The following is a 27,408-nucleotide window of genomic DNA, read 5'->3' as shown; positions in this document are numbered from 1 at the left end:
TGATTTTATAATCACAACCCAAATATTACTTAATCATTTTCTCAATTGCCTCTTCAACTCACACACGTTACATTGAAACGGAAAAGGAATAATTCAGTCCGGTCATTCTTCATTAGTTGCGAGATGAAGGACAATTCGTTGCCTTGATCAATTTAATAAGTGCGTTGGTTAAACAAGGAGGAAGCAGGTGCTGGAAAAACTTTCACGGTGGGATTAATTTCTACTCACATAAATGTCACGTCGTGAGAATGATCATAAACCAAGCAAGGGTTTCCGTCTCTCCAGGACGGACACTGAGGGACTTGGACTTCACACCGGCAACACTTCTGCAGTTTGGTACTTGAAGAGGCGCCAATGAATGAGAAAAGGGCGCAGTTAAAATACAAACGGACGGTCTCTGGAGATCGCGGAGCTTTTCATTTTGCGCCCCGCTCCCGCATAGATCGCCTGGTCTTCAAGGCGCCACCTCTGGCGCTCACCCTGCCTGTTTACAAGGGACATTAATTGCTCTTTCCTGCTCATCTCCAGGGACGCTTTTCCCATAGAGACGAAGTAGAGAAGGTTGGATTGGATAACACTATAACGTGCATATTCCCGCTGGAAGAGGAATACCTTTCCAACCTCTGCCTGGAGGTTATTTAAGCTATAAATAGGCAACTTATGATGACATATTTATGTAAGTCTTCAGAGTATAGAAACAGTTGCAGAGAGAGACACAGAGAGGTGAAAATAAATAGTTATATTAATAAACAGTGGAAATGCAAAATGGAAGGAAAGTCTTTGGAGAAATTTACCCGAACAGGATGGCAGAGTTACCAATGCGCACTTCTGGCAAACAACTGCCGAAAGTTGATAAAAAGGTAGACCTTCGTCCGTGATGTTAAGTCACTCTGTGGCAGAGGTTATTTTCGAACATTGATGTATGAATTTCATTTTGGGTGATAATGTCGGTCAAATTCAATGGCAGCTCGAGTTGTATTTAAAACAGTGCACAGCCTCGTCAATTTTTTAAAACCATTTTAACGTTTTAGATAAGATGCGAAGGGACAATTCTTAACGTAATCGATTGCATTATTGCATTGCATTCACGATAGGATTACAAGTTTTAGCTTTTATTTTAAATGTTCACTCTTTATTCATTTCCAATGGACTTATGTTTTATGTAAGTCATATTTTAGAATTCAAAATTAAATTGACATCAGCACTGCTTTACATTGCTATTTTCCTGTGATGCGCAGAAAATTCGACAGGACATGTGTGGCGCGACCTCACCGGTGACCGTGTATTCTGAAGCAGCGGTGATGACTCCAGACCCAGGTGCAGGCAGTGTTTTAACTTGACTATATTGACAACTCAGATGTACATCGTGCTCGTGTTATTTGTATTCAAAGTCCAAATTTGTTGCTCGTCTGATTTTTTTATTTCAGTATTTGTGACCATAGATGAAACTGTGTGGCACGATTTGGCAGAATGTACATCTACGCTACAGGATGAATCATCAAATGAACCCATCCGACAGGTATGTGGCGGATGTTGTTTTCTCATTCATATTTATTGTGTGTGAATGGATGCCTGGGTGTGAATGATAATGTAGGAATTAGTGGGTCGAGAATGTATCTTCTTTGTAAGAAAGTAAATGGGTTTGAGGAAATGTGAAGGTTTGATGATGGTTGTATACATTAACTAAGAAGGCTTAAGATATATTAAATGGATGAACATGCATCAGTGAGTTTATATATGAGTATGTGAATGTGAACCTAAATGAGTCAATGCTTATATCATGTGTGTCAATACTGTATATGGGTCGGCAAACAAAAAATATATAAAAGAATGTATATAAGAATGGAGGAGTATAAATACATAAAGAGCCAAATAGGAATGTGAATGAATCTGTGAATGACTATATGAATGGATTTTGCATATGAGTGAATTAGAAAGGTCCCATATGTTTGTGTGTACTGTACATGGGATCTAAACCATTAATGATGTATAAATTTTGTGAAATCATCAGTGTTATATTTTAGGACACAGAACATGATTAACTTTACCTTTTATTTTGCTCCTAGTATTGAACGTTTATTTTGCTCCTAGTATTTAACGTTTATTTTCAAAAATCTATTACAGGGTTTACATTACATAAAATGAAAGCATCTTAGATGTTAACCATTTAAAATACAACCAGAGCAGTGATATTCTAATGTATTTTTTCTCTTTGTGAATGCTAAAATATCTTTTGCAAACTTTTAATATTAACTAAGTAGACAAATAATCATTTGACATACATAAAGAACTGTGAATGTTGTGATGAATTTTATATTCGTTGGACCATAATAGTCACACAAGCAATTTATCCCAAGTAGCAGATCCCTTTGCATGCAATGGCCCAAAATATTTAATTCAGTTATAAAACCCCCTCCATAAATCTTCGTCCGCGAAGCCAAGCCAAAGAAAGAACATGGGAATTTATATTGAATTGCTCATTTATCTTGTTTGTATGGAAGGTGAGCCTGAAGTTTGCACATTTGAGAAATGTTGTGTGTGTGTGTGTGTGTGTGTGTGTGTGTGTGTGTGTGTGTGTGTGTGTGTGTGTGTGTGTGTGTGTGTGTGTGTGTGTGTGAGAGAGAGAGATATATATTACAAAGTGAATTTATTGTTTCTTTGTGAGTAGTTCATTCTTTGCTTGCATGGTTATTGTAGAAAATAATGTTTAAAATATTTAAGTATGTATTGCATTTTCTGTAATTTGACATTGTTGTATGTGGAAGAGTAAGTAGAGTTTGGGGTTATGGGGAACAGGTGGGTAAAAGGAGCCAGGTCTACATGAGCAGGCTCATTAGGCCAAGTAAATTCCTTCTGCTCCTATTTCTTATATTTTTATGTCATGCACCCATTTTAGCTCCATGTCTATTTTTATGTCTATGGTTGGTGGAAAGAAAGGTTTCTAATGTTGAATGTGAAGTTTTATTGTTATTTTTCTATAAATTATAAAATATTGTAGGCTGAATCTATTTTGTGAATCACCGTTAACATTTGGAGAATTTGGAGTGAATGGTAAAATAGAAATATTATTTGTCAAAGGAAGGGTAGTATTTTGGGCCATTGCATGCAAAGGGATCTGCTACTTGGGATAAATTGCTTGTGTGACTATTATGGTCCAACGAATATAAAATTCATCACAACATTCACAGTTCTTTATGTATGTCAAATGATTATTTGTCTACTTAGTTAATATTAAAAGTTTGCAAAAGATATTTTAGCATTCACAAAGAGAAAAAATACATTAGAATATCACTGCTCTGGTTGTATTTTAAATGGTTAACATCTAAGATGCTTTCATTTTATGTAATGTAAACCCTGTAATAGATTTTTGAAAATAAACGTTAAATACTAGGAGCAAAATAAACGTTCAATACTAGGAGCAAAATAAAAGGTAAAGTTAATCATGTTCTGTGTCCTAAAATATAACACTGATGATTTCACAAAATTTATACATCATTAATGGTTTAGATCCATAAATTGAAACTACACAGTTTACAGCATTCGTCCCCTTTACATCGGTTGAAATGAGCCCCCCTGCATGATGGAATGAGAATGATCCTACTTTCCTGGCAGTTCTTGTGCTTGCTTGAAGGAAGATTTTTAACTTGACCCACTTTTTTATCAATGCGTCGCTGAGGAGCATCCACTATTCCATCATGTAAGCAAACAAATTAATTAGAACTAATTACTAAAACAAAAGCATGTGATGTCTCTAACCTACTCAGTTGGGACCATGTAGGCAGTAAATAGCTATTTATAAATTAATTAATGCATTCTGATGACATAAACAGTTAGACATTGATTGAACATCAGTGGAAATTGAACAGAAAGACCTTGAAAACTATTTGCTGAATGATTCATAACAAGTTTGTTGAATTAATTCATATCAACTTAATCTAGAGTATCAATTGTTAAATGATCTGTTTAACAGATTAGTTTTAATAAGCTTGTTTCTGAATTTCATTCATGATATATAGTCAATTTTGCAGAAATAAATATTCATTCACCTTGAAATAGAGATAACTGTGGGAAGTTGTTCATGACAAACTATCTTTGCTTTGATGGTCACTGGAAATATTTAATTCAGTTATAAAACACTATTCCTTGAACAATAAGTTTGGCATTAACTGGGAAGATTTTACATTTTAGTTGGTCAGGATGATGGCACAAAACACTAATATTACTATTTTTTGGTCGGAGCCATTGGATGAGTTCTGGACTGGTTACTCATTATCAAAAATCTAGGGATACTTACAGAGTACCATTGCTGCCTGTCTGAAATAACATAAATCAACCCTAATCAGGGTTGAATCACAGTTCCTCTATCATTCAGTTTCAGGCAACTTTGGCCATTTCACATGCAGAGTAAAGATGAAGGCTCACCAGTAGTTCTATTAATGTAGGGGATCTAATCATTACCTCTACTTTTGGAATCAATTCTGTTGAAGAGGATTGAGAAAAATACCTTTGGTTCAGATAATTGATTATCATCCATCATCAGCTGTGGTGTAGAACCCAAAAATTTCTGGAGAAGGTAATATGTATGTGGATCCAATTCCTGTCAATATTCACTATACACATCTACCCTGAAGATTAGTTATTAGAACAGGAGTTGACCCCATCTGGAGTGGCTGAAAGAAAATAGGAATTTAAGTTTAAAAAACAGAAAAGTTATGATTATTACCTGAATTTTTGATTGGATTCTATTTCTGAAGTGAACTGGTGAGTTTATACCAGTCCCAACATGAACATTGTTTCTCACCCTTTCCTCAACAGCATCAGGGGAAACTCGCTAATCTCTCCAGCTGTACAGATGTGTGCACAGCTGGAGAGGAACAGTACTGGAAATGGCAGAATTCACCAGTCACAGAATGTTGCTAATTGGCACATTCCAGGCAGCATGGGTACGTGCTAAGTGTAGCACTGAGGCTTGGTGGTGCCAATGCGAGGGGGTGCGGTAGGGAAGGACTGAGCATTGAGGGGCTGAGACCAAAGGGAAGCCCCTCAAACAACAAAGGGGGGGGGAATAAAGAAAATGTGCCTGTGCCATAGTAGTGGCAATGATGTAATTACAGAATGATGTGCATTGATGGAAATGTATAGATATGCCAATAAGGATGTAAAAAGGGTTTGAATGGTTTTCCTTTTTGTAAATAATTTATTGTGAATAAAGTTTTTTTTTAAATTCACCAACCACAGAGACAAAGAACACAGGTGAATGGGATAACCACCATGTCCAAGTTGGTCTGCAGGTCTCTTCCACCTGCTGCACATGTCTCACCAGAATGGCAATCCTCGTGTCACATTTGGAGGTTCACCGCCCCACACGTTCACCCCAACATGGTTAGCGTTAGAGTTTCCTTTAGAGAGGGATGCTCACCTGCTGAAAGGTAATCGGGGTGGGTCATAAATGCTGACTTGCCAGCAGTTAGCTTGCATTTTTTAAAAAAAGCTACTTCAAAACACATCGGAAGCAAAGGAAGGGAAATAGGTAACGATTAAAATTGATAGAAGGACCCGCGGAAAAACATGAGCCTCTGTGATAGGAGTTAAAGGCGAAATTCTGTGTTAGATTTTTTTTAGAATTTCCAGTGGATGCGGAGTCAGCAAATTACTAGATTTTAAAATCCAAAGTATTGGATTTTCGCATCCCATGGGGGTTGTAATTATGAATCGTTCAAACGTTTTGTGTCGTTTCCTTGTCTGGAAGAATTTGCATTATGTAAGATGAGCACACACAGATCCCGGGTGTGGCAGGAATGCTGCACGCAATCAGTGTGGAGACACAAGCTGGATTAATATTTGACTGCGTTGAAGTGTGCAGGTATTTGCTGGCTCCAGGTGCGCTGTGGTTGGCTTTGGGTCGTGTGACTGGCTTATAAATAGGAAGTGGGCTGGCTGTATAGTAGCTGCTCCGCGGTCGAGTGGCGAAACTCGTGTCATCTAAAAACCATCGCGGGCAGGATTGACAGATAGATGTTCCAGCCCCGGACACAAACTCACCACAGGGACAGCTGCCAGGGAACTGATTACTTCGGTGGTGACTTCTCTTTGCAGCTTCAACATTATTTCGTCGTCTTCTTGGATCACTCCCTCTTTAATCTTTGTGGCGTGCAAGATCGCTGTTGCATCAGGGCGATTGCAATTGTATTTACTTGAATCAGACAGTTTGTGCTGGGCTATTGCAATTTAACAAGAGATCTTTGTAGACAAACGGGAGAGCGTTGGCAGCTCTTGCAATTTCACTCCAAACCTGTTCCATGCCATTTCCTCAATGGAGGTTTGAATTCCAGGTATGTTTCTGTTACCTTCAGTGTACGTGTGTAGAATATATGCAGACAGAAACACACACCACTGACACACAAGCCACTGTCGTCTATTTTAGGACCGGGAAACAGGCAAGACATATTAATGAAGAGTGCCAGAGAGTCAGACGAAGAAGCATGACAGCGGACCAAAGTTTTAAAAAAAAAATTATTTTTCACACCATAAACCACATTGACCATGATACATACTTTTTCCTTTTCAAATATATACAGTGCTATTTTCTCCCCCCTCCTCCTCCCATCCCACCCTCCCTACCTCCCCCCTCCTCCTCCCATCCCACCCTCCCTACCTCCCCCCTCCTCCTCCCATCCCACCCTCCCTACCTCCCCCCTCCTCCTCCCATCCCACCCTCCCTACCTCCCCCCTCCTCCTCCCATCCCACCCTCCCTACCTCCCCCCTCCTCCTCCCATCCCACCCTCCCTACCTCCCCCCTCCTCCTCCCATCCCACCCTCCCTACCTCCCCCCTCCTCCCATCCCACCCTCCCTACCTCCTCCCATCCCACCCTCCCTACCTCCCCCCTCCTCCTCCCATCCCACCCTCCCTACCTCCCCCCTCCTCCTCCCATCCCACCCTCCCTACCTCCCCCCTCCTCCTCCCATCCCACCCTCCCTACCTCCCCCCCCCCCCACCCCGTCCATTTAAAGTACAAAATCTAGGATATACATTAAACCAGTCAAACAATGTTGTCATTCAATAAAAATAAACAAGAAATTCCACTGAGTCAATTCTTTTCATTTCCTTCTCCTTTTGTTAATTTAGGTAGTGAATGTCCCCGGTAGGTTTTCTCTATTGTGTTTCATGCAAGGCTCCCATATTTGTTCAAATATTTCAATATTATTTCTTAAACTATATGTAATTTTTTATAATGGAATACTTTTATTCATTTCTATATACCATTGTTGTATTTTCAAATTATCTTCCAATTTCCAGGTTGACATAATACATTTTTTTGCTACGGCTAGAGCTATGTTAACAAATCTTTTTTGTGCATCCTCCAAATCAATTCCAAATTCTTTGTTTTTTATGTTACTTATGAGGAAGATCTCTGGATTTTTTGGTATATTGTTTTCTGTAATTTTATTTAATATTTGGTTTAGATCTTCCCAAAATTTTTCTACTTTCTCACATGTCCAGATTGCATGAATTGTTGTTCCCATTTCTTTTTTACATCAAAAACATCTATCAGATACTGTTGGGTCCCATTTATTTAACTTTTGAGGTGTAATGTATAGCCTGTGATTCCAGTTATATTGTATCATACGTAACCTCGTATTTATTGTATTTCTCATCGTTCCAGAACATAACTTCTCCCATGTTTCCTTTTTTATCTTAATATTTAAATCTTGTTCCCATTTTTGTTTAGTTTTACCATTTGTTTCCTCATTCTCCTTTTCTTGCAGTTTAATATACATATTTGTTATAAATCTTTTGATTATTATTGTATCTGTAATCACATATTCAAAGTTACTTCCCTCTGGTAACCTCAGACTGCTTCCTAATTTGTCCTTCAAGAAGGATCTCAATTGGTAATATGCCAGCACTGTATCTTGAGTTATATTGTATTTATCTTTCATTTGTTCAAAGGATAATAATCTATTTCCTGAAAAACAATTTTCTATTCTTTTGATCCCTTTTTTCTCCCATTCTCTAAAGGAAAGGTTATCTATTGTAAAAGAGAGTAACTTATTTTGCGTCAATATTAGTTTTGGAAATTGATAATTTGTTTTATTCCTTTCTACATGAATCTTTTTCCAAATATTGAGTAGATGATGTAATACTGGAGAACTTCTATGTTGTACCAATTTTTAATCCCATTTATATAATATGTGTTCAGGTATCTTTTCCCCTATTTTATCTAATTCTAATCTAGTCCAATCTGGCTTTTCCCTTGTTTGATAAAAATCTGATAGGTATCTTAATTGTGCGGCTCTATAATAATTTTTAAAGTTTGGCAGTTGTAAGCCTCCTTGTTTATACCATTCTGTTAATTTATCTAATGCTATCCTCGGTTTCCCCCCTTTCCATAAAAATTTCCTTATTATTTTCTTTAACTCCTTGAAGAATTTCTCTGTCAAGTGTATTGGCAATGCCTGAAATAGGTATAATATCCTTGGGAAAATGTTCATTTTAATAGTTTATCCTTCCTATTAATGTTAATGGTAAATCTTTCCAATGCTCTAAATCGTCCTGTAATTTTTTTCATTAGTGGATAATAATTGAGTTTATATAGTTGGCCGAGATTTTTATTTATTTGTATACCTAGGTATCTTATTGCTTGCATTTGCTATCTGAATGGTGATTCCTTCTTAAATTTTGAGAAATCCGCATTATTCATTGGCATTGCTTCACTTTTATTTACGTTAATCTTGTAACCCGACACTTCTCGATATTCCTTCAATTTCTTATATAATTCTTTTATTGATAGTTCTGGTTCTGTTAAGTATACTATAACATCATCCGCAAATAAACTGATTTTATATTCCTTGTCTTTTATTTTTATCCCTTTTATATTATTTTCTGTTCTTATCAATTCTGCTAGTGGTTCTATAGCTAACGCGAACAATAAGGGTGATAGTGGGCATCCCTGCCGTGTTGACCTGCTTGAGTTAAATTGCTTTGATATATATCCATTTACTGTCACTTTCGCCAATGACCCCTTATATAATGCTTTAATCCAAGAATTTTTGCAATACTTTGAATAAATAATTCCATTCTACTCTGACAAAGGCCTTCTCTGCGTCTAAAGCAACTGCTACTGTTGGCGCTTTACTCTCTTCTACTGCATGAATTAAGTTAATAAATTTACAAATATTGTCTGTTGTGCATCTTTTTTTAATAAATCCAGTTTGGTCTAGATTTACCATTTTCGGTACATATTCTGCTAATCTGTTTGCTAATAGTTTAGCTATTATCTTATAATCTGTGTTAAGTAATGATATTGGTCTATATGACGCTGGTGTATTGCTTTAGTATTACTGTAATTATTGCTGTTTTACATGAATCTGGTAAGCTTTGTGTTTTACCAATCTGGTTGATTACTTCCAGGAGGGGAGGAATTAATAAATCTTTAAATGTTTTATAGAATTCTATTGGGAATCCATCCTCTCCTGGTGTTTTATTATTTGGTAATTTTTTTATTATCTCTTGTATTTCGACTATTTCAAATGGTTCTGTTAATTTATTTTGTTCCTCTATTTGTAATTTTGGTAGTTCAATTTTAGTTAAAAATTCATCTATTTTCCCTTCTTTCCCTTCGTTTTCAGTTTGGTATAATTGTTCATAGAATTCTCTAAAGTTTTCCTTGATCTCCTTTGGATTATATGTGATTTGTTTGTCTTTTTTCCTTGATGCCAATACCATTTTCTTAGCTTGTTCTGTCTTAAGCTGCCATGCTAGGATTTTGTGCGTTTTTTCCCCTAGTTCATAATATTTCTGTTTTGTCTTCATTATGTTCTTGTCTACCTTATATGTTTGTAGTGTTTCATATTTTATTTTTTTATCTGCCAATTCTCTTCTTTTAGTTGTATCTTCCTTCATTGCTAATTCTTTTTCTATATTTACTATTTCCCTTTCCAACTGCTCTGTTTCCTGATTATAGTCCTTCTTCATCTTGGTTACATAACTTATTATTTGCCCTCTAATGAACGCTTTCATTGCATCCCATAGTATAAACTTATCTTTCACTGATTCCGTATTTATTTCAAAATACATTTTAATTTGTCTTTCAATTAATTCTCTAAAATCCTGCCTTTTGAGTAGCATGGAGCTTAATCTCCATCTATACATTCTTGGAGGGATGTCCTCTAACTCTATTGTCAATATCAAGGGTGAATGGTCCGATAATATTCTAGCTTTATATTCTGTTTTTCTTACTCTATCTTGCATACGAGCTGATAACAAAAATAGGTCTATTCTTGAGTATGTTTTATGTCTAGCCGAGTAATATGAATATTCCTTTTCATTTGGGTGTTGTTTCCTCCATATATCCAAAAGTTGCATTTCTTCCATCGATTTAATTATAAATTTGGTTACTTTGTTCTTTCTGTTAATTTTTTTCCCAGTTTTGTCCATATTTGAATCCAAATTCAGGTTGAAATCCCCTCCTATTAATATGTTCCCTTGCGTATCTGCTATCTTCAAAAAAAATATCTTGCATCAACTTTTGATCTTCGTTAGGTGAATATACATTGAGTAGATTCCAAAACTCCGAATATATCTGACATTTTATCATTACATATCTCCCTGCTGGATCTATTATTTCCTCTTCTATTTTAATTGGCACATTTTTAGTAATTAATATAGCTACTCCTCTTGCTTTTGAATTATACGACGCTGCTGTTACATGTCCTACCCAATCTCTCTTTAATTTCTTGTGCTCCAATTCAGTTAAATGTGTTTCTTGCACAAATGCTATATCAATTTTTTCTTTTTTCAGTAAATTTAGCAGTTTCTTTCCTTTAATTTGGTTATGTATTCCGTTAATATTTAAAGTCATATAGTTCAGCGTAGCCATTTCATACTTTGTTTATCTTCCCTTTCCGTTTCTCCATCATCACCTTTCCTTCTTATCCATTTCTGCTTTCTTGTTTTGAACACTTTATAAGACAACATTTCTAAAAGATCAAACATTTTCCTTATTCTCCTATTTAAAACTTCTTTAACCCCATTCTCCCCTCCCCCTCCTGAGTTGCCCTTTATCCCTTGTCGGACAACCACATCTCCCCTCTCCATTTGGATTTGCGAATTCACTCGCAAACGTCAGCTGATTTTGTAGTGACCGTAACTACTCCCCACCCAGCCCCCCCAGAAAAATTTCAATTTTCATATGTAATAAAGGTCACTCTTTTAATTCCCTCCTTATTCCCTCTATTCCCTTTCCCTCCCTTATTAATTCTTGTCTATACTCTATATATTTTCCTCTAAATACAGATACATTCATGTATGCACACTATATATATACACACATATACCCCTTTACACACATACATATAGTTCGTGGTCATTTTTACTCTTATTACATGTCTTCATCTCTCTGCTTGTTTTGTAGTTGTTCTCCAAATTTCCTTGCTTCCTCTGGATCTGAGAATAGTCTGTTTTGTTGTCCTGGAATAACTATTTTAAGTACCGCTGGGTGCCTTAACTTAAATTTATATCCTTTTTTCCATAAGATCGTTTTCGCTGTATTGAACTCCTTTCTCTTCTTCAGGAGTTCAAAACTTATGTCTGGATAGAAAAAATTTTTTTGACCTTTATATTCCAGTGGCTTTTTGTCCTCTCTTACTTTCTTCATTGCTTTCTCCAATATATTTTCTCTTGTTGTATATCTTAAGAATTTTACTAAAATGGATCTTGGTTTTTGCTGCGGTTGTGGTTTCGGGGCTAAAGTTCTATGTGCCCTCTCTATTTCCATTTCTTCCTGTAATTGTGGTCTTCCCAGGACCCTGGAATCTTTTATAAATTCTCTCATATTCTTGCCTTCTTCATCTTCCTTAAGGCCCACTATCTTTATATTATTTCTTCTATTATAGTTTTCTATTATATCTATCTTCTGAGCTAACAGCTCCTGTGTCTCTTTAACTTTTTTATTAGATTCTTCTAATTTCTCTTTTAAGTCTTCTACTTCCATTTCTACAATTGTTTCTCGTTCTTCCATATTTTCCACTCTTTTTCCTAACTCTGATATGGCCATTTCCATTTTATTCATTTTTTCTTCTGCATTCTTAATTCTTCTTTTTATCTCATTAAATTCTTGTAATTGCCATTCTTTCACTGATTCCATATATTCTTTAAAAAAAGATACATCCATTATCTTGCCTTTCTCTTCTTCTTCCACTTCTTTCTGTTCTTCTTCTTCTTCCTCTGGATTGACCATCTGTTGTTTCCTTGTTTTCTTTTTACCCTCTTCTTTCTTGTTGTCGTTATTGTCTGTGTTCTGCACCTGCTGCTGTGGAGATCGACTCTGCAGCTGTTCCCCCTCCCGTCAGTGTGTTTTTTTTCATGCGCATCGCGCATGCGCGAGGAGTCGTGCATGCGCGGTTGCGCACTTTTACTCGGCTCTGCGAGCCATTTTTGTAGTCCCGAGCCCGGGACTTCCACTGACCTGCGGGAGCGGGCTTCTCTCTCCGCGGCAAGCCTCTTCGGACAGGTAAGGCCTTCACCTTCTTCTTCCGACATTCTTTCTTCTTCTTTTCTTCCTGTTGTTTTCGACTTTTCTCTCTTCGCTGCCATTTTCTTCTCACCTTTATTTTTACTTTATTATAAATTTTAATCTTGTACCTTTGTGCTTTGTGTGTTTTTTTAAACTTTTTGGGAGAGGGCTGGAATTCCCTGACCGGCCACTACTCCATCACGTGACTCCTAAGTGAAAGACTGGTTGAGGTTAAAATAGAACTTGATCAGAAACAATCAGTTTGAATTTGGCACTGTGATTTAATTCATTTTGATGGAAAGCCCTACAACACATCGAGCACCTTTGCATTTCATCGTGAACAACAACGACAGGATAAATTATAGTCTTGATTTGGGCGATGAAATTTCATTGCGGTGAATTATGTTCTTTTTTTTTTACAGAGTCTGCTGTCGCATGAAGCATCACAGTTTGACCTGCAGGATTTCAAGGATGTTGATATCATGTGCGGTCAGTACAAGTCATTCCATTTCGTCCTTATGAAACCATCAGAAAGTATGCCCAGCCTTTCGAGGGAATTCTATACTGTTCCCAATCCCACGTCTTAGAAACGAAGGAACACACCGAGGCACCTTTAATAAGGAATCATTCCTTTGCTGTTCCATTAACTCTGTAACCTTGGAGAAGTTAGAATATTTGGGTGACGAATGTCGTTTATAGGGGTTTCTTCTGAAAACATCGCAAAACGGTTTTCACATGAACCGTGTTCATTTTCTTTTGCTGCCTCTGTTCACTGCCGAATAAGCTTGAAGCGATTCGGAATGGGAAAAGGTTATTATTACATTTAGAGCTTCCACATTGAGTAAAAGAAACACGACCGAACTCGGCATCGACTAAAGAATTAATTATTGCGATTAATTATTGTAGAATTCGCGAGGCTGTTTATTGATGTCAGCACAGGTTATTGATCAAGACACGGTTAATAGTGAAGTGCGGCTAATGATGTGTCAACAAATCGAGTGGCTATGAGTGTCCCAAGGACAACCAGCAGACCTCGTTCAAATTCTACTGCATCACATCGCACCACCTTCCTTGTTCAGCATAAACCCCTTTCACACTTGTGTCCCATTAACTTGGCCGTTCACTGTCCCGGGATAGGAATGAGGGTTTGGCTTATCACACTTGACCACTCCTAACTGGGACAATGTAAGCTTTCACACTTGCAAGGAGCCCTCCCCGGGGTTAGAACTGTTCTACCTTCTACTGGTGACGTCATGACGCATCGAGAGATGGTGGACCTGCCCTAATTCCTGATCAATGTATTTGAACAAAATGAATCATGCCCAATTATAACATAATTAAGCTTTATGTACAGCACAGTCTGAGCCCATCAGCCCCTGTTCTTGTGTCGATCTATATAAACCTTTATAAGGGACCGTGGGACAGTGCTAGCAATAAATAGCAATAGTGGACAATTTTTAAACAGCGTGAGTAGGTGGAAGATGATTGATGCAGAGTAACAAACAGGTACAATGCAGTGAGATCAAGTAGCATTTTAATACAAACAAATAACACCAGAGGAGGCCATTCAGCCCACCTTGACCTTACTGATTCATTTTATACCACCGTGTTGCATTTTCCCATGGTCCCACGTTTTCTTATAAAGGACATGTTTAGTTTTCTTCTGTTGAATCTGCTCCCATAACACTTTAGGGCAATGCTTCTGAAATGGCAGCAGGTAGCCCATTTGCAAAATTCTCAACTCCCTTCTGCATTTTTATTTTGCCAGACATTTTCAAGCCATCATTTCTAGGTACTACATCTTTAGTCAGTGGAAACTACTACTCCCTATCTACTTTGTCCATCCCATTCTGAAGCCTTTCTCCCTTAGCTTTATTTCCTCTTAAAATGTAAGCTTCTTCACACCCACATAATTGAATTACTTCATCTCTGTAAGGGTTTCCTGCTAATTTTAAAGCCTTCTGTATAGTGTTTGTCACAGTGTTTCAGCCTAGATGTGATTTTATAAAGATCTCTTTGGTTTTGTACATAATGCTTTATTTCGATAATCCAATATCCCACATGCTAGAATTGCTTATTCTTCTGTCCACAGATCCAGCAACTTTGATGCAACCCTTATCCATGACAGACACTGACCTGCCACTTTCTGACTATGTGTCTCATCTTGACGCGTGCATCTCTTCATCAATATCAGATGCGCATGACTCTCTGATGGAAATGAACCTGCAGGCAGGCCATTTGCATTCGTCTGAGCTATTTTGGCGGGATGTGGCAGAAGAAAATCAGAAAGCTCTGGGAGATGCTCTTGAAGAAAATGAACATGTAAGAAATAAACCTGAAAATGTAACTGGATTTATCCATTTTGATCAGAGTTTAGCAACATAGATAGGAGAGGTTTAAGAAGAAGCTGAATCATCATCTTCTTGAGGGCAACTTGGTATGGTAATAAATGTCAACGCATCTTCAGATCTCGGCGTTAAATAAAAGATATGCTTGTGATCAAAACCAGCTGGTTCTTGCTAGATATCTGTATAGGTACAAAATTCAAATATTTAGCACGACTGGCTAGTTTTGTTAAACAAATGGTTCTTCCCTCGAGTAGAAATGCTTGAGTGAAATATGATTTTGAAGAAATTCTTATGTTTTGTTTCCTATTAAATAATAAAATAAAGTAAAATAAAAAGCCTTTGACACCGTGAGCAGGAAAGGGCTTTGGCAAGTACTAGAGCGCCTCGGATGCCGCCCCCCAAGTTCCTCAACGTGGTTATCTAACTGCACGAAAACCAACAAGGTCGGGTTAGATACAGCAATGAGCTCTCCGAACCCTTCTCCATTGACAACGGCGTGAAGCAAGGCTGCGTCCTCGCACCAACCCTCTTTACTATCTTCTTCAGCATGATGCTGAAACAAGCCATGAAAGACCTCAACAATGAAGACGCTGTTTACATCCGGTACTGCACGGATGGCAGTTTCTTCAATCTGAGGCGCCTGCAAGCTCACACCAAGACACAAGAGCAACTTGTCCGTGAACTACTCTTTGCAGACGATGCCGCTTTAGTTGCCCATTCAGAGCCAGCTATCCAGCGCATGACATCCTGTTTGTGGAAACTGCCGAAATGTTTGGCCTGGAAGTCAGCCTGAAGAAAACTGAGGTCCTCCATCAGCCAGCTCCCCACCATGACCACCAGCCCCACCACATCTCCATCGGGCACACAGAACTCAAAACGGTCAACCAGTTTACCTACCTCGGCTGCACCATTTCATCTGATGCAAGGATCGACAAAGAGATAGCCAACAGACTCGCCAAGGCAAATAGCGCCTTTGGAAGACTACACAAAAGAGTCTGAAAAAGCAACCACCTGAAGAAACACACAAAGATCAGCGTGTACAGAGCCATTGTCATACCCACGCTCCTGTTCGGCTCCGAATCATTGGTTCTCTACCGGCATCACCTACGGCTCCTAGAACGCTTCCATTAGTGCTGTCTCCACTCCATCCTCAACATTCATTGGAATGACTTCATCACCAACATTGAAGTACTCAAGCTGGCAGAGTCCGCAAGCATCAAATCCATGCTGCTGAAGACCCAACTGTGCTGGGTGGGTCTCGTCTCCAGAATGGAGGACCATCGCCTTCCCAAGATCATGTTCTCCACTGGCCACTGAGACAGAGGTGCACCAAAGAAGAGGTACAAGGACTGCTTAAAGAAATCTCTTGGTGCCTGCCACATGGACCACCGCCAGTGGGCTGATCTCGCCTCCAACCATGCATCTTGGCGCCTCACAGTTCGGCAGGCAGCAACCTCCTTTGAAGAAAACTGCAGAGCCCACTTCACTGACAAAAGACAAAGGAGGAAAAACCCAACTCCCAACCCCAACCAACCAATTTTCCCTTGCAACCGTGCCTGCCTGTCCCGCATCGGACTTGTCAGTCACCAACAAGCCTGCAGCAGATGTGGACGTACCCCTCCATAAATCTTCGTCCGCGAAGCCAAGCCAAAGAAATAAAATTGTATACCATTCTTTTAAAATTTTTATTAGATTTCCTTTTATCTCTGATTCATTAGATTTGGTATGAGAGGCTTAGATTGCTTCTATATGAACATAAATCTCAATATATTTATTTATAATAAATAATGTTTACCATACCACATGCTCAGATGAAAAGAACTCAATTACAGTTCTTATTGCCTGCTCCAAACTACTCCTGAATGGACTGGATTGGGCCTGAGTCATAGTGATGTCTCCTCTGAAGACATTGTGAACAACATTTGTTTTCTTTAACTGTAGTCCTGTAGTTTCATATTCAGAACTGTCAACACCATTTTAGATGACAATGTGTTTAATCACTCGAATTTAACTTCCTACTGTTGTTATGGTGCAATCTGAATCCATGTTTCCAATTCAATGGGCCAGGCCTCTCTATTATGTTACAGTGTATATTGAATGTAACTAGAATATTGGTTACCTACCCACTAAATGTTCAACATAGCTAGTGGAGTTGTTCAAGTGAACCGGCGTGTACTTGAAGGGCCGACATGGCCTGTTTCCACGCCGTAAACAGTTATATGGTTATATGGTTAATGAAGGCATACCATGTATAGATAAAAAAAAATTATATAAAAAATGGGAAATTATAGACAAAAACAACTTTGAGCTACCAATCCCAAATCTACTGAAACTGACAAAATAACAAGAAATCTAAAAAAAGGTTTTAAAATGAAAAAAAAAACCCCAAAAATTGGCAGACAGAATTATTTTTATTGAGTTATTAAAAATTGGAATCCTCTGTCAGATACATGGTGGGAGAACTCCAAAGTTTAAAAAAATGATAGATAAATGAAATAAAAAAGAATGAAATAAAACATGTTAATGAGATCAACAAGAATTCTGGGTGTCTCCCATTTTAAAAAAAATTTTTTTTTATTTTTCACACCATAAACCACATTGACCATGATACATACATTTTCCTTTTCAAATATATACAGTGTCATTTTCTCCCCCCCTCCTCCCATCCCACCCTCCCTACCTCCCCCCATCCATTTAAAGTACAAAATCTAAGATACATTAACCAGTCAAACAATGTTGTGATTCAATAAAAATACACAAGAAATTCCATTGAGTCAATTCTTTTCATTTCCTTCTCCTTTCATTATTTTAGGTGGTAGATGTCCCCGGTAGGTTTTCTCTATTGTTTTTCATGTATGGCTCTCATATTTGTTCAAATATTTCAATATTATTTCTTAAACTATATGTTATTTTTTCTTTCTTTCTTTTTCAATCTTTTTATTATTATTATAATTTATAAACACATACAGTTCAAAGAGATATAAAAAAATACATAGTAAGTAATGAATTAATACAGAGATATTAAACAATAATATTACAGAATAAAAATATATCATAAAAAAATATTTTTTGATCAGTTTAGGGTGTGAACTATCTCTAAAAAAAAGATATAATTAATAACAATATATGAAAAAAGAGAAAAAAAACCCCAAAAAAGAAGAAAAAACAAATCTGAATTTAAAAAAAACTTTAAAAAAAACCTACAGATATAGCTAAACCACGCCGATCACTCCGATCTCATCTTACAGCCCAATTATCATACATAATCATAGAAAGAAAACAGAGCCAGATCAACTCACCACAAATGAAAATATTGAATAAATGGTCGCCAGGTTAACTCAAACTTAGAAGGGGATTCATAGACAGAGTTTCTAATTTTCTCTAAATTTAAACATAGTATAGTTTGGGTAAACCATTGGAAAACAGTGGGAGGATTTACCTCTTTCCAATTCAATAATATAGATCTTCTAGCCATTAGTGTAAGAAAAGCAATCATACGATCCGCAGGAAGAGATAAATAAGTCAAATCTATCATAGGTAATCCAAAAATTGCAGTAATGGGATGTGGTTGTAAATCAATATTCAAAACAGTAGATATAATGGAAAAAATTTCCTTCCAATAATTCTGTAAAGAGGGACAGGACCAAAACATATGTGTAAGGGAAGCTATTTCCAATTGACATTTATCACATATAGGATCGATATGAGAATAAAAGCGATGGAGTTTATCTTTAGACATATGAGCTCTATGAACAAATTTATTAGTGAATGTTTTGCACATAGAGAAGAAGAGTTTACCAGTCGCAGAATTTTATTCCAATTTTCATTAGAAATATGAAGGTTGAGTTCTCTTTCCCAATCATTTTTAAACTTTTCAAAAGTCCCAGAATTTATTTTTGTAATTATAGTTATTTTTTCTAATGGAATATATTTATTCATTTCTATATACCATTGTTGTATTTTCAAATCATGAATTATAAAGTATAATTGTAGTTCTAGCATTTTAGAAAATATGATGCATCATTCTGCTCAAGCTTTGGAATGAAGCTTTTGTGACTAATCAGTGTTCTCGATTGCAGTTACAATTTACTTTAAAGCGAAAGCACCATGAAATATTAACATTGAAGGAGAGAAATGTCCAACTGAAAGAACTTGCCAGTAAGGCAAAACTTCTGGCGTCAATACTCGATGTAAGTATTTTAAATGTTAACAACTTTATTGCTATTTTTTATGAGAGGGGTATGGCATAATTACACATAAAATGCATACCTGTTTTAAGAAATCAAGAAGGAACAGATTTGATTGAATGGCCACATTAAAGATTTTGGAAATCTTGGGAGCAGTGGAGGAATGTGTGTTGGATTCTGGACTGGCCAGGCTGCTTACCCTATTGATGTGGCACAGTCAGCTCATCAAAACTGAACCTTAGGCCTCTCAAAACAGCCACACCAAGCTCTATACTGAATAACAAATGACCAATTAATGTATTGATAAGAATAAAAGTTAGAATTTAATTTATGAGCTTTTAAGTGATATTATTGGAATTACTTCATACATGCCTCCAATGAAGTGAGGGAACTAAAAAAAAAACTGGACCAACTTTAATTGGACAGTAAGACAGGTATTTTAGCAACACTGAGTGACAGAATGCACAGGGGGTGTCATTAACCCTCAAGAGCTGATATTGTTGTTGCACATTGAAGCCTCCCTGTTTCTGGACCAGGTTTACCCTTGCTTACCTTTGATGGCTGCCTACTTTAGGTGAGAATAGAAGATTCGGACTTTACCTGAGATAGTTTGGAGCTTGATTCATGTCAGAGAGCATCACTCTCCTCTTCCCACAATGGAAGGCAGTACCATAGATTTTTTTAAATGGCTTTGCTTGATCCATTTCCAGAAATATTGATCCATGGTGCCAATGTCATTGGAAGTTGTTTCTTTTGTTGGCAGGACAAGTTAATTAACACGACTTTGTGACATGGTACTCATGAAGATATTATAGATCATGGTAGAGTATTTGTTGTTTAACGGCCTGTTATTGTGGCAGTTGTGTGAGCTGAGTTTAGTGAACATAATAATTGACAATCTTCTACATCTTATGTTCAATCCAGGTGATTTTCTATAACCCATCTAAAAGAATCCAACAATATATATTGAGTTAAGCCATTTTGTAGGTACATATTCTGATTTTTTTTTGAAAAGCTTGCAATATCATTACACAATAGATACAAAATAATTTTCAATTTTCCCCCCACCTCCCACCTTACCTAACTCCTACAAATAGAAAAAGAAAAAGATAGAAAAAAGAAGAAAGAACACATACATAGTAATACTTATAATTATGTTTATAATACCATAATATATTTCTTGATGTAAATACCATATTCTCAAGAGGGGAGTTGTATTAGATGGTCTGGATCAATCTATATCCATAAATCTCATATGTCTCCTATATTTGACAAAATTTGTCATAATCATCTCTCATATTATAAGTAATTTTTTCTAATGGGAGACAATGTTTTATTTCATTAAACCATTCTTCTATTTTTACATTACTTCCCATTTTCCACATTTTAGCGACACACTTTCTCGCTACCTGCTGTTGCTAAACTCAAAAAACTCTATTTTGTCTAACCCAAACTTAATATCTTTATCATATCTATTACCCAATAAAATGATTCTTGGATCTAATTTAACCTTTACATAATTCTTTCCAAAAATCTTTTACCTTTTCACACAGCCATACTGAATGCAAAAAAAATCACCAACCTCTTTTTTACATCTAAAACATTGAATAGAAAAATTTGGGTTAAATTTATTCAACTTATACGGTGTATGATACATTTGATGTAAAAAAAAATGGAACCATTTGATATTGTATTAGTTACATTGTCTCTATATAATTTCATCCACATTTCTTCTTGAATTTGTATATTTAAGTCCTGCTCCCATTTCAATTTAGTTTTATACAGATCTTTTTTTCTCCTTTGTTTTTTGCAATTTATTATACATAGTGGTTATAAACCTTTGAATAATAAAAGTATCTGTGGTAACATATTCAAATTGACTATTTACCGGAAGTCTCAAATCTGTTCCTATTTTCTTCTTCAAATGTGATCTTAATTGATAATATACAAATATTGTATTTTGCGATATCCCATATTTCTCTTTTAATTGATCAAATGTCATGAAAATTAAACCTCTAAAACAATTTCAAATTTTCTGTATACCTTTATCATACCAAATGTCAAATAAAGAATTATTCATTGTAAATGGAAGAAGTTGATTTTGTCTTAAAGTCAAATAAGCCAACTGACAATTTCTTATTCCTCTTTCTACATGTATCCCATTCCATATTCGAAACAAATGTTTTAAAATTGGTATTTCTTTTCTACCTTTAAAAATTTCATCATTCCATTTATACAGTATTTGCTCTGGACTTTCTTCAACTCATTATTATTCAATATATTATTCAACTCAATATAGACCCACGGTACTTTTTCTCCTTTGATACCAAGAAGACAAAAATCCCAATTGAGCTGCCTTATAATAATTTTAAAAATTTGATAATCTCAAACCTCCTTGATCTTTTTTTATGTTAACTTTTCCATTCTTATCCTTATTGATTTTCCTTTCCATAAAACTCTCTAATAATCATCTAAAAAACATATCAGCCACTTGAATTGGTAATGTTTGAAATAAATAGTGAATTCTAGGAAAAATATTCATTTTAACACAATTCACATGCCCTATTAATGTTATTGGTAATTATTTTCATCTTTTTAAACCTTCCTACAATCTTTTTAAAAATGGTAAACAATTTAATTTATACAAATTATTCAATTGTTTACTTATTATCCCCAAATATTTAACCATATAATTTTTCCATTTAAATTTTGCTAACTTTTTACATTATGTATAATTTGCATTAACCATCAGCATAATTTCACTTTTATCCACATTAACCTTGTGTCCTGATACTAATCCATATTCTATTAATCTTTCATTTCATCTATTCAATAAGATTTCTGGTTTAGTCAAATATACTGTAACATCATCTGCAAAAATAGTAATTCTATGAACTTTACCTCCTAACTCAAAACCAGTAATTTCCTCATCTCTTTGCATCATTTCAGCTAACGGTCCTATTGCCAATGCAGATAGAAATGGTGAAAGTAGGCAATCCTGCCTTAAAGACCCTTCTAATCTAATCAAGCTTGAAATTTGACCATATTCTACTACTTTCATCTTTGGTTCATTATACAATGCCCTTTATTCCTTAATAAATATCTCATAAAATCCAAACTTATATAATAGCTTAAATTAAAAAGTTCCATTCTAATTTATCAAACACTTTTTCTGCATCTAAAGTAACTGCTACCACTGGAACTTTCCTTTTTTGAGTAATATTCATCAGCCATCTTTTTTTGTAATAAACTGCATCGGATTTATTTTGGAGGTTCTTAATCAAACGATTGGCCCATAATTTGGATACCATTGTATAATCTACATTTTGAGATATTGGTCTATATGAAGCTGCTTGTAGTGGATCTTACCCTTTTTTTGGGTATTACTGTTATCAGTGCCATCTTAAAATATTCTGGTACATCATTCACTAATCTAATATCCCTTTAAAAATTGGCACCAACAATTCCTTAAATTCTTTATAAAATTTCACTGGGAAACTTTCTTCTCCTGGCACTTTATTATTTTGCAATGTTTTCATAACATCATATATCTCATCTTCAGCAAATGAATTAGATAATTATTTCTTCTCCTCTTCACACAAATTTGGTAATTGAATTTGTTGCAAATATTGTTCAACTTTAATTTCATCTTGTTTTTAACTCAGACATATAATTTCTCATAAAACTCTCTAAGAAATTTTCATTTATTTCCTTCGACTTATAAACCATCTGACCATTTTTGTCTTTCATTGCTGTTATAGTCCTAGATACCTGTTCTTTCTTTAACTGCCATGCCAACACTTGTGAGCTCTTTCTCCCAGTTCATAATACCTTTGTTTAGTTCACATAATATCTCCTTTAACTCTGTATGATTGCATTAATTTCCTCTTTTCCTCATTTGGACTAATTTGTATTGTTTTCTCTAAATTGGTTATTTCTTTTTCTAATTGATCTACTTCTTTTAAATAGTCCTTTTTTAATTTTACTGTATAACTAATTATTTGTCCTCTTAAATATGCCTTTTAAGTATCCCATATAACAAATTTATTCTTTACCAAATCTTTCTTATTTTCCATAAAAAACTTTGTGTTTTCTTACAAAATCACAAAAATCTTTCCTTTTCAACAATGCTTTATTTAATCTCCACCTATATCCACTAACTTTTTCTTCTTCTTCACATACTATTGACAATAATAAAGGAGAGTGGTCCGAGATAGTACATGCCAGATTTTCCACCTGTGGAACTCTGGGTTGAACTTGAGCTGTCAGTAAAAACATGTCAATTCATGAATATGTCTTACGGCAAAAGGAATAAAATGAATAATCTCTATTATTCATCTGCATTTTTCTCCAAATATCTATCAATCCCATATCTACTATTAATTCTTTTAATTCTTTAGACACTTTACTATCTCCTGTGTATTTTCCCAATCAGTCCATTTTTGAATTTAATGTCAAATTAAAATCTCCTCCCATCAAAATCTTATTGGCATTTGACATAAATTTATTATCTTCTACATTTGGAGCATATAAATTCAACAAGGTCCAATTTTCTGAGGAGTATATTTGACATTCTACTAAAACATACCTTCCTACTGGGCCTTAAAATTTTTATTGGTAGATTTTTATTTTTCAATATTGCAGCTCCTTGAGCCTTTGAATTGAATGAAGCTGCTACGACTTTACCTACCCAATTTCTTTGTAATTTATCTAATTCCTTCTCCACTAAATGTGTTTCTTAGAAAAAAGATGTATCTATATATTCTTCTTTTTCATAAGTACCAATAATTTTTTTTGTTTAATTTGATTTTGTATCTCATTAACATCAAAACTCATAAAGTTAATCTTCCCAATCAATTTAGGTCAAATTAAATCCCTTCATCCAGCCTTCACCTTCCAAATCCCCCTCTAACATAACAAAGGCATTATAGTTCATTGGGTTTATTATACAAATAAATGTGTAGAAAATAGAAAAGCTGAGAAACAAGAAAAGATTGAAAACCCTCAAAAAGGCGCACATTTTCAAAGTATCCTTTTTATCTCCCTTAGTTATTGGACAAACATTCCCTTGCTCCCCTGAATCATGTGTGCGGTTGTAGGTTTGGCCACTACTCCAATAACTAAGGGAGATGAAAAGGGTACTTTGATAATGTGTGCCTTTTTTGGGGTTTTCTATCTTTTCTTGTTTCTCAAATTTTCTCCTGAATCTTGTGCTAACTTGCCTCTAAATGTATCTTATTTACAAGAAAATTCAGCTTTTCTGACACACCAATCAATAACGAAAATTTTTAATACAGCAGGATATCTCAAAACAAATGCATAAACTTTCTTCCTCAATACATTTTTAACGACATTAAATTCCTTTCTCTTTTTCAACAGTTCAAAACTTATATCCGGATAGAAAAAAAATCTTGTTTTCATTGTAGATCATTAAAGCTTGTCTCGCCTTCGCTTATTTTGCCGCTAATTCGAACACTTTCTCTCACCTCATAGCAAAGGAAATTGACTATATTGGATGAGGGTTTTGACCTTCTTGCAGTTTTGGTCTTAAAGCTCTGTGTGCTCTCTCGATGTCAAAGTATCCTTTAAATTCTTCTATTCCCCGTACTTGTGGTATCCAACTTTGTAAAAATTTCTTCATATCCAGACCTTCATCACCTTCTCTCAGCCCCACGATTTTAATGTTATTTCTTCTATTATAGTTTTCCTAAGTATCCATCTTCTGACTAAATTGTTCCTTCATCACTTTTTACTCTGCTAGCAGATTTTTTTACTTGACCTTTTAATTGCTGTATTTCAAATTCATTTCCTTTTATTCTTTCTTTCATAACTTCTAGTTTCTTATCCACTTGGTTTAAGGTGCTCTGCATCTGGCCAATCGCACCCCTATTTTCTGTCACTTTATCAGATATAACTTTAAGGGTCTGTTGTAGTGATTCTTCCAAAGTCTGTTGCAAATTGTCCATGTACATTTCAACCTCCGAAGCCAGAAGACCAGGCTCATTGGTTTCTCGAGGTCAGGATAACTAGCTTAGTTTTATTGTGTGTGAATTCACATTTGCATTTACAGTCATAGTTAGGTTAGGTTGCTTAATCTTGATGGTCCCTGATGATATTCACTTCTTTAGTGATGGTCCCTGATGATATTCACTTCTTTAGTGATGGTCACTCATGATATTCACTTCTTTAGTGATGGTCACTCATGATATTCACTTCTTTAGTGGGAGCCTTGATGGTTTTTAAAGCAACTTTCTTAGTTTTTCTTTACACAAAGAAAATTAATTAAGTCCCACTCATCCTCTGATCCCCCTGATCGCTGCTGTCCCTTCCCTCCCTTTTTCACCTATCATCTCTTGCCTTTGCCACCCCCCCCCCCCCTTTTTACCCCCCCTATATCCTTTTGTTCGGACGCTCACCGATACTCTTCCATACCTTGATGAAAAGCTCAAGCCTGAAACGTCGGTTAAGTATTCTTACCTTTGTTACATAAAGGTCAGTGTTTGACCAACTGCGTTTCTCCAGCAATTTATGTTTAACATAAGTGTTGACAGATTTTTGTGATTTACTTCTAGGATAGGTTTGATTTTTAAACCCAAACTGACTTTGAATATTGTAGGTTGATGATAAGTTTTCAAAGAATTTACTGGCCTTGGAAAATTTTGGAAGTAATAATGAATACAATATCTAATTCCCTTATAGAGATTTAATAAGAGAATTGTTAATTTTTTCTTTTATCAGAAAGTTATGAATCAAGACATGCAGAATACCAACAATACCACATCTGAGAGCTTTCCCTCAAGAAATCCAGGTAAGTGGCAAAAAGTTGAGGCAACCTATTTCGCTAACCAAGACTGTGATAAAGTGGATGAGATTTTAAGAGACATCTCAGAGAAATGCAATGCAGCGCTGGAAAAACTGAATGAAACAAGCTCTAAACTTCTTAAGGGAAATCATAATTTAGAAGGAGAAATTTGCAACGAAGAGCAGGAAACCATCAACATGTATGGAAGCTTCAATGGACTTCAGACATCCAGAATCTGCAATAGAGTCAATTTAAGTAGCAGTGAGCTGGACAACGATGTGTCATTTAAGACTTCAATTCGTGATCACTGTACAATAAGGACATTAGCATTTCCTCAGGGAAATGCATTTAGCACAAGGACACCCAGTGGTGGTTTCAAATTTCGATGGATTCCGAATTGATACAGATGATCAGCTAACTACACTGACCAGTGTAATTTTCCTTTCGCAAATACTATCAAGAAAGAAGTTGCTTTAAGAACCATCAAGGCAACCACTAAAGTATTAAAGAAATGAATATCACCAGTGACCATCAAGATTAAGCAAATTCCAAGACTGATACCACCACTCTTGTGCTGCCAACACTTAGAAGATTAAAATCTTCCTCAAAATTATTATTTCAGGTCAACCAAATACTTTGCAGTTAATATAAAATAAATGTAAAGGAGATTGGCATGTGTGTCTACACTATGCTATGCTTTATGGCCCTACTATTATTTTCAAAACAAAATGGGTTCTGAAATGGAAAGAAAAGAAAGATTTGCATTTTTATATCACACTCAGCACTGCAGGATGTCCAAATGCACTTGACAGCCAATGAAGTACTTTGGAAATAGGTGTAAAGTAAATAATGTGGTAGCAAATTTGCATACATCACAAATCTATAAGCAGATATGACCCCATAATTTGTGCTAATTCTATTGATTAAAAGATAAAATTTCCATGATATCTGGGATAACTCTTTAAAGTAGGATCATGGAGTCTTTTATATCCACCTGAGAGAGCAGAAGGAGATGTAATTTACCATGTTCAGAAAAAAAAGGACCACCAAAATTATCATCAGTCTAGTTTTTGATGTTCAAATCCTGGATAATTCTATGGATGTACCACAAAAATTGCTACCAACTGAATACATCTTGCATAAATCTTCAGGGATTTCAACATGTAGAATTAAATTAACTTATTTTCTGTACATAGCTGATAAGAGAATATTTTAATTTTGTTTGCATTTTAACACACTAGCAGTTTAAATATGTCATACAGCCGAAGAAATCGAGATGTATAATGCAAATTATTTTTAAAATAATGATTGTTTTCTTATGCTTTTTATACATCAGTGGAGACAATTAAATATAGATCTGTGTATGATTAAAGTTTAAATGAACCACATTTTCTAATCCTGTGCTTAAACATAATTTATTTTGATCTTTTAGAGATCCATTCCAAAACTTCTCAACAGTATTGGTAAAAATGTAAAGACCTGTTAAAAGTCGATAATAGGCTATCATCAGAATCAGAACAACTGCAAATCTATCTAAAAATGAGTTAAATGTTG

The 27,408-nt window shown here is 35.6% G+C and overlaps 1 protein-coding gene across 1 annotated transcript; it reads left to right on the top strand.

The window, feature by feature from the left end:
- The first annotated feature begins 248 nt into the window (after positions 1–248).
- On the top strand, positions 249–27,047 carry mcidas (multiciliate differentiation and DNA synthesis associated cell cycle protein). The gene is made up of 6 exons (XM_069923077.1): positions 249–336; positions 1,428–1,519; positions 12,940–13,006; positions 14,610–14,839; positions 18,945–19,055; positions 25,791–27,047. The coding sequence occupies exons 1-6, from the start codon at positions 249–251 to the stop codon at positions 26,253–26,255; spliced, it is 1,053 nt and encodes a 350-aa protein (XP_069779178.1). The 3' UTR covers positions 26,256–27,047.
- Positions 27,048–27,408: the final 361 nt, after the last annotated feature.

Source organism: Narcine bancroftii, chromosome 3 (assembly GCF_036971445.1).
Source record: "Narcine bancroftii isolate sNarBan1 chromosome 3, sNarBan1.hap1, whole genome shotgun sequence".
Taxonomy (NCBI): domain Eukaryota; kingdom Metazoa; phylum Chordata; class Chondrichthyes; order Torpediniformes; family Narcinidae; genus Narcine; species Narcine bancroftii.
Note: the sequence above shows the minus strand (reverse complement) of the source record. Positions and strands in the feature narration are given on the sequence as shown.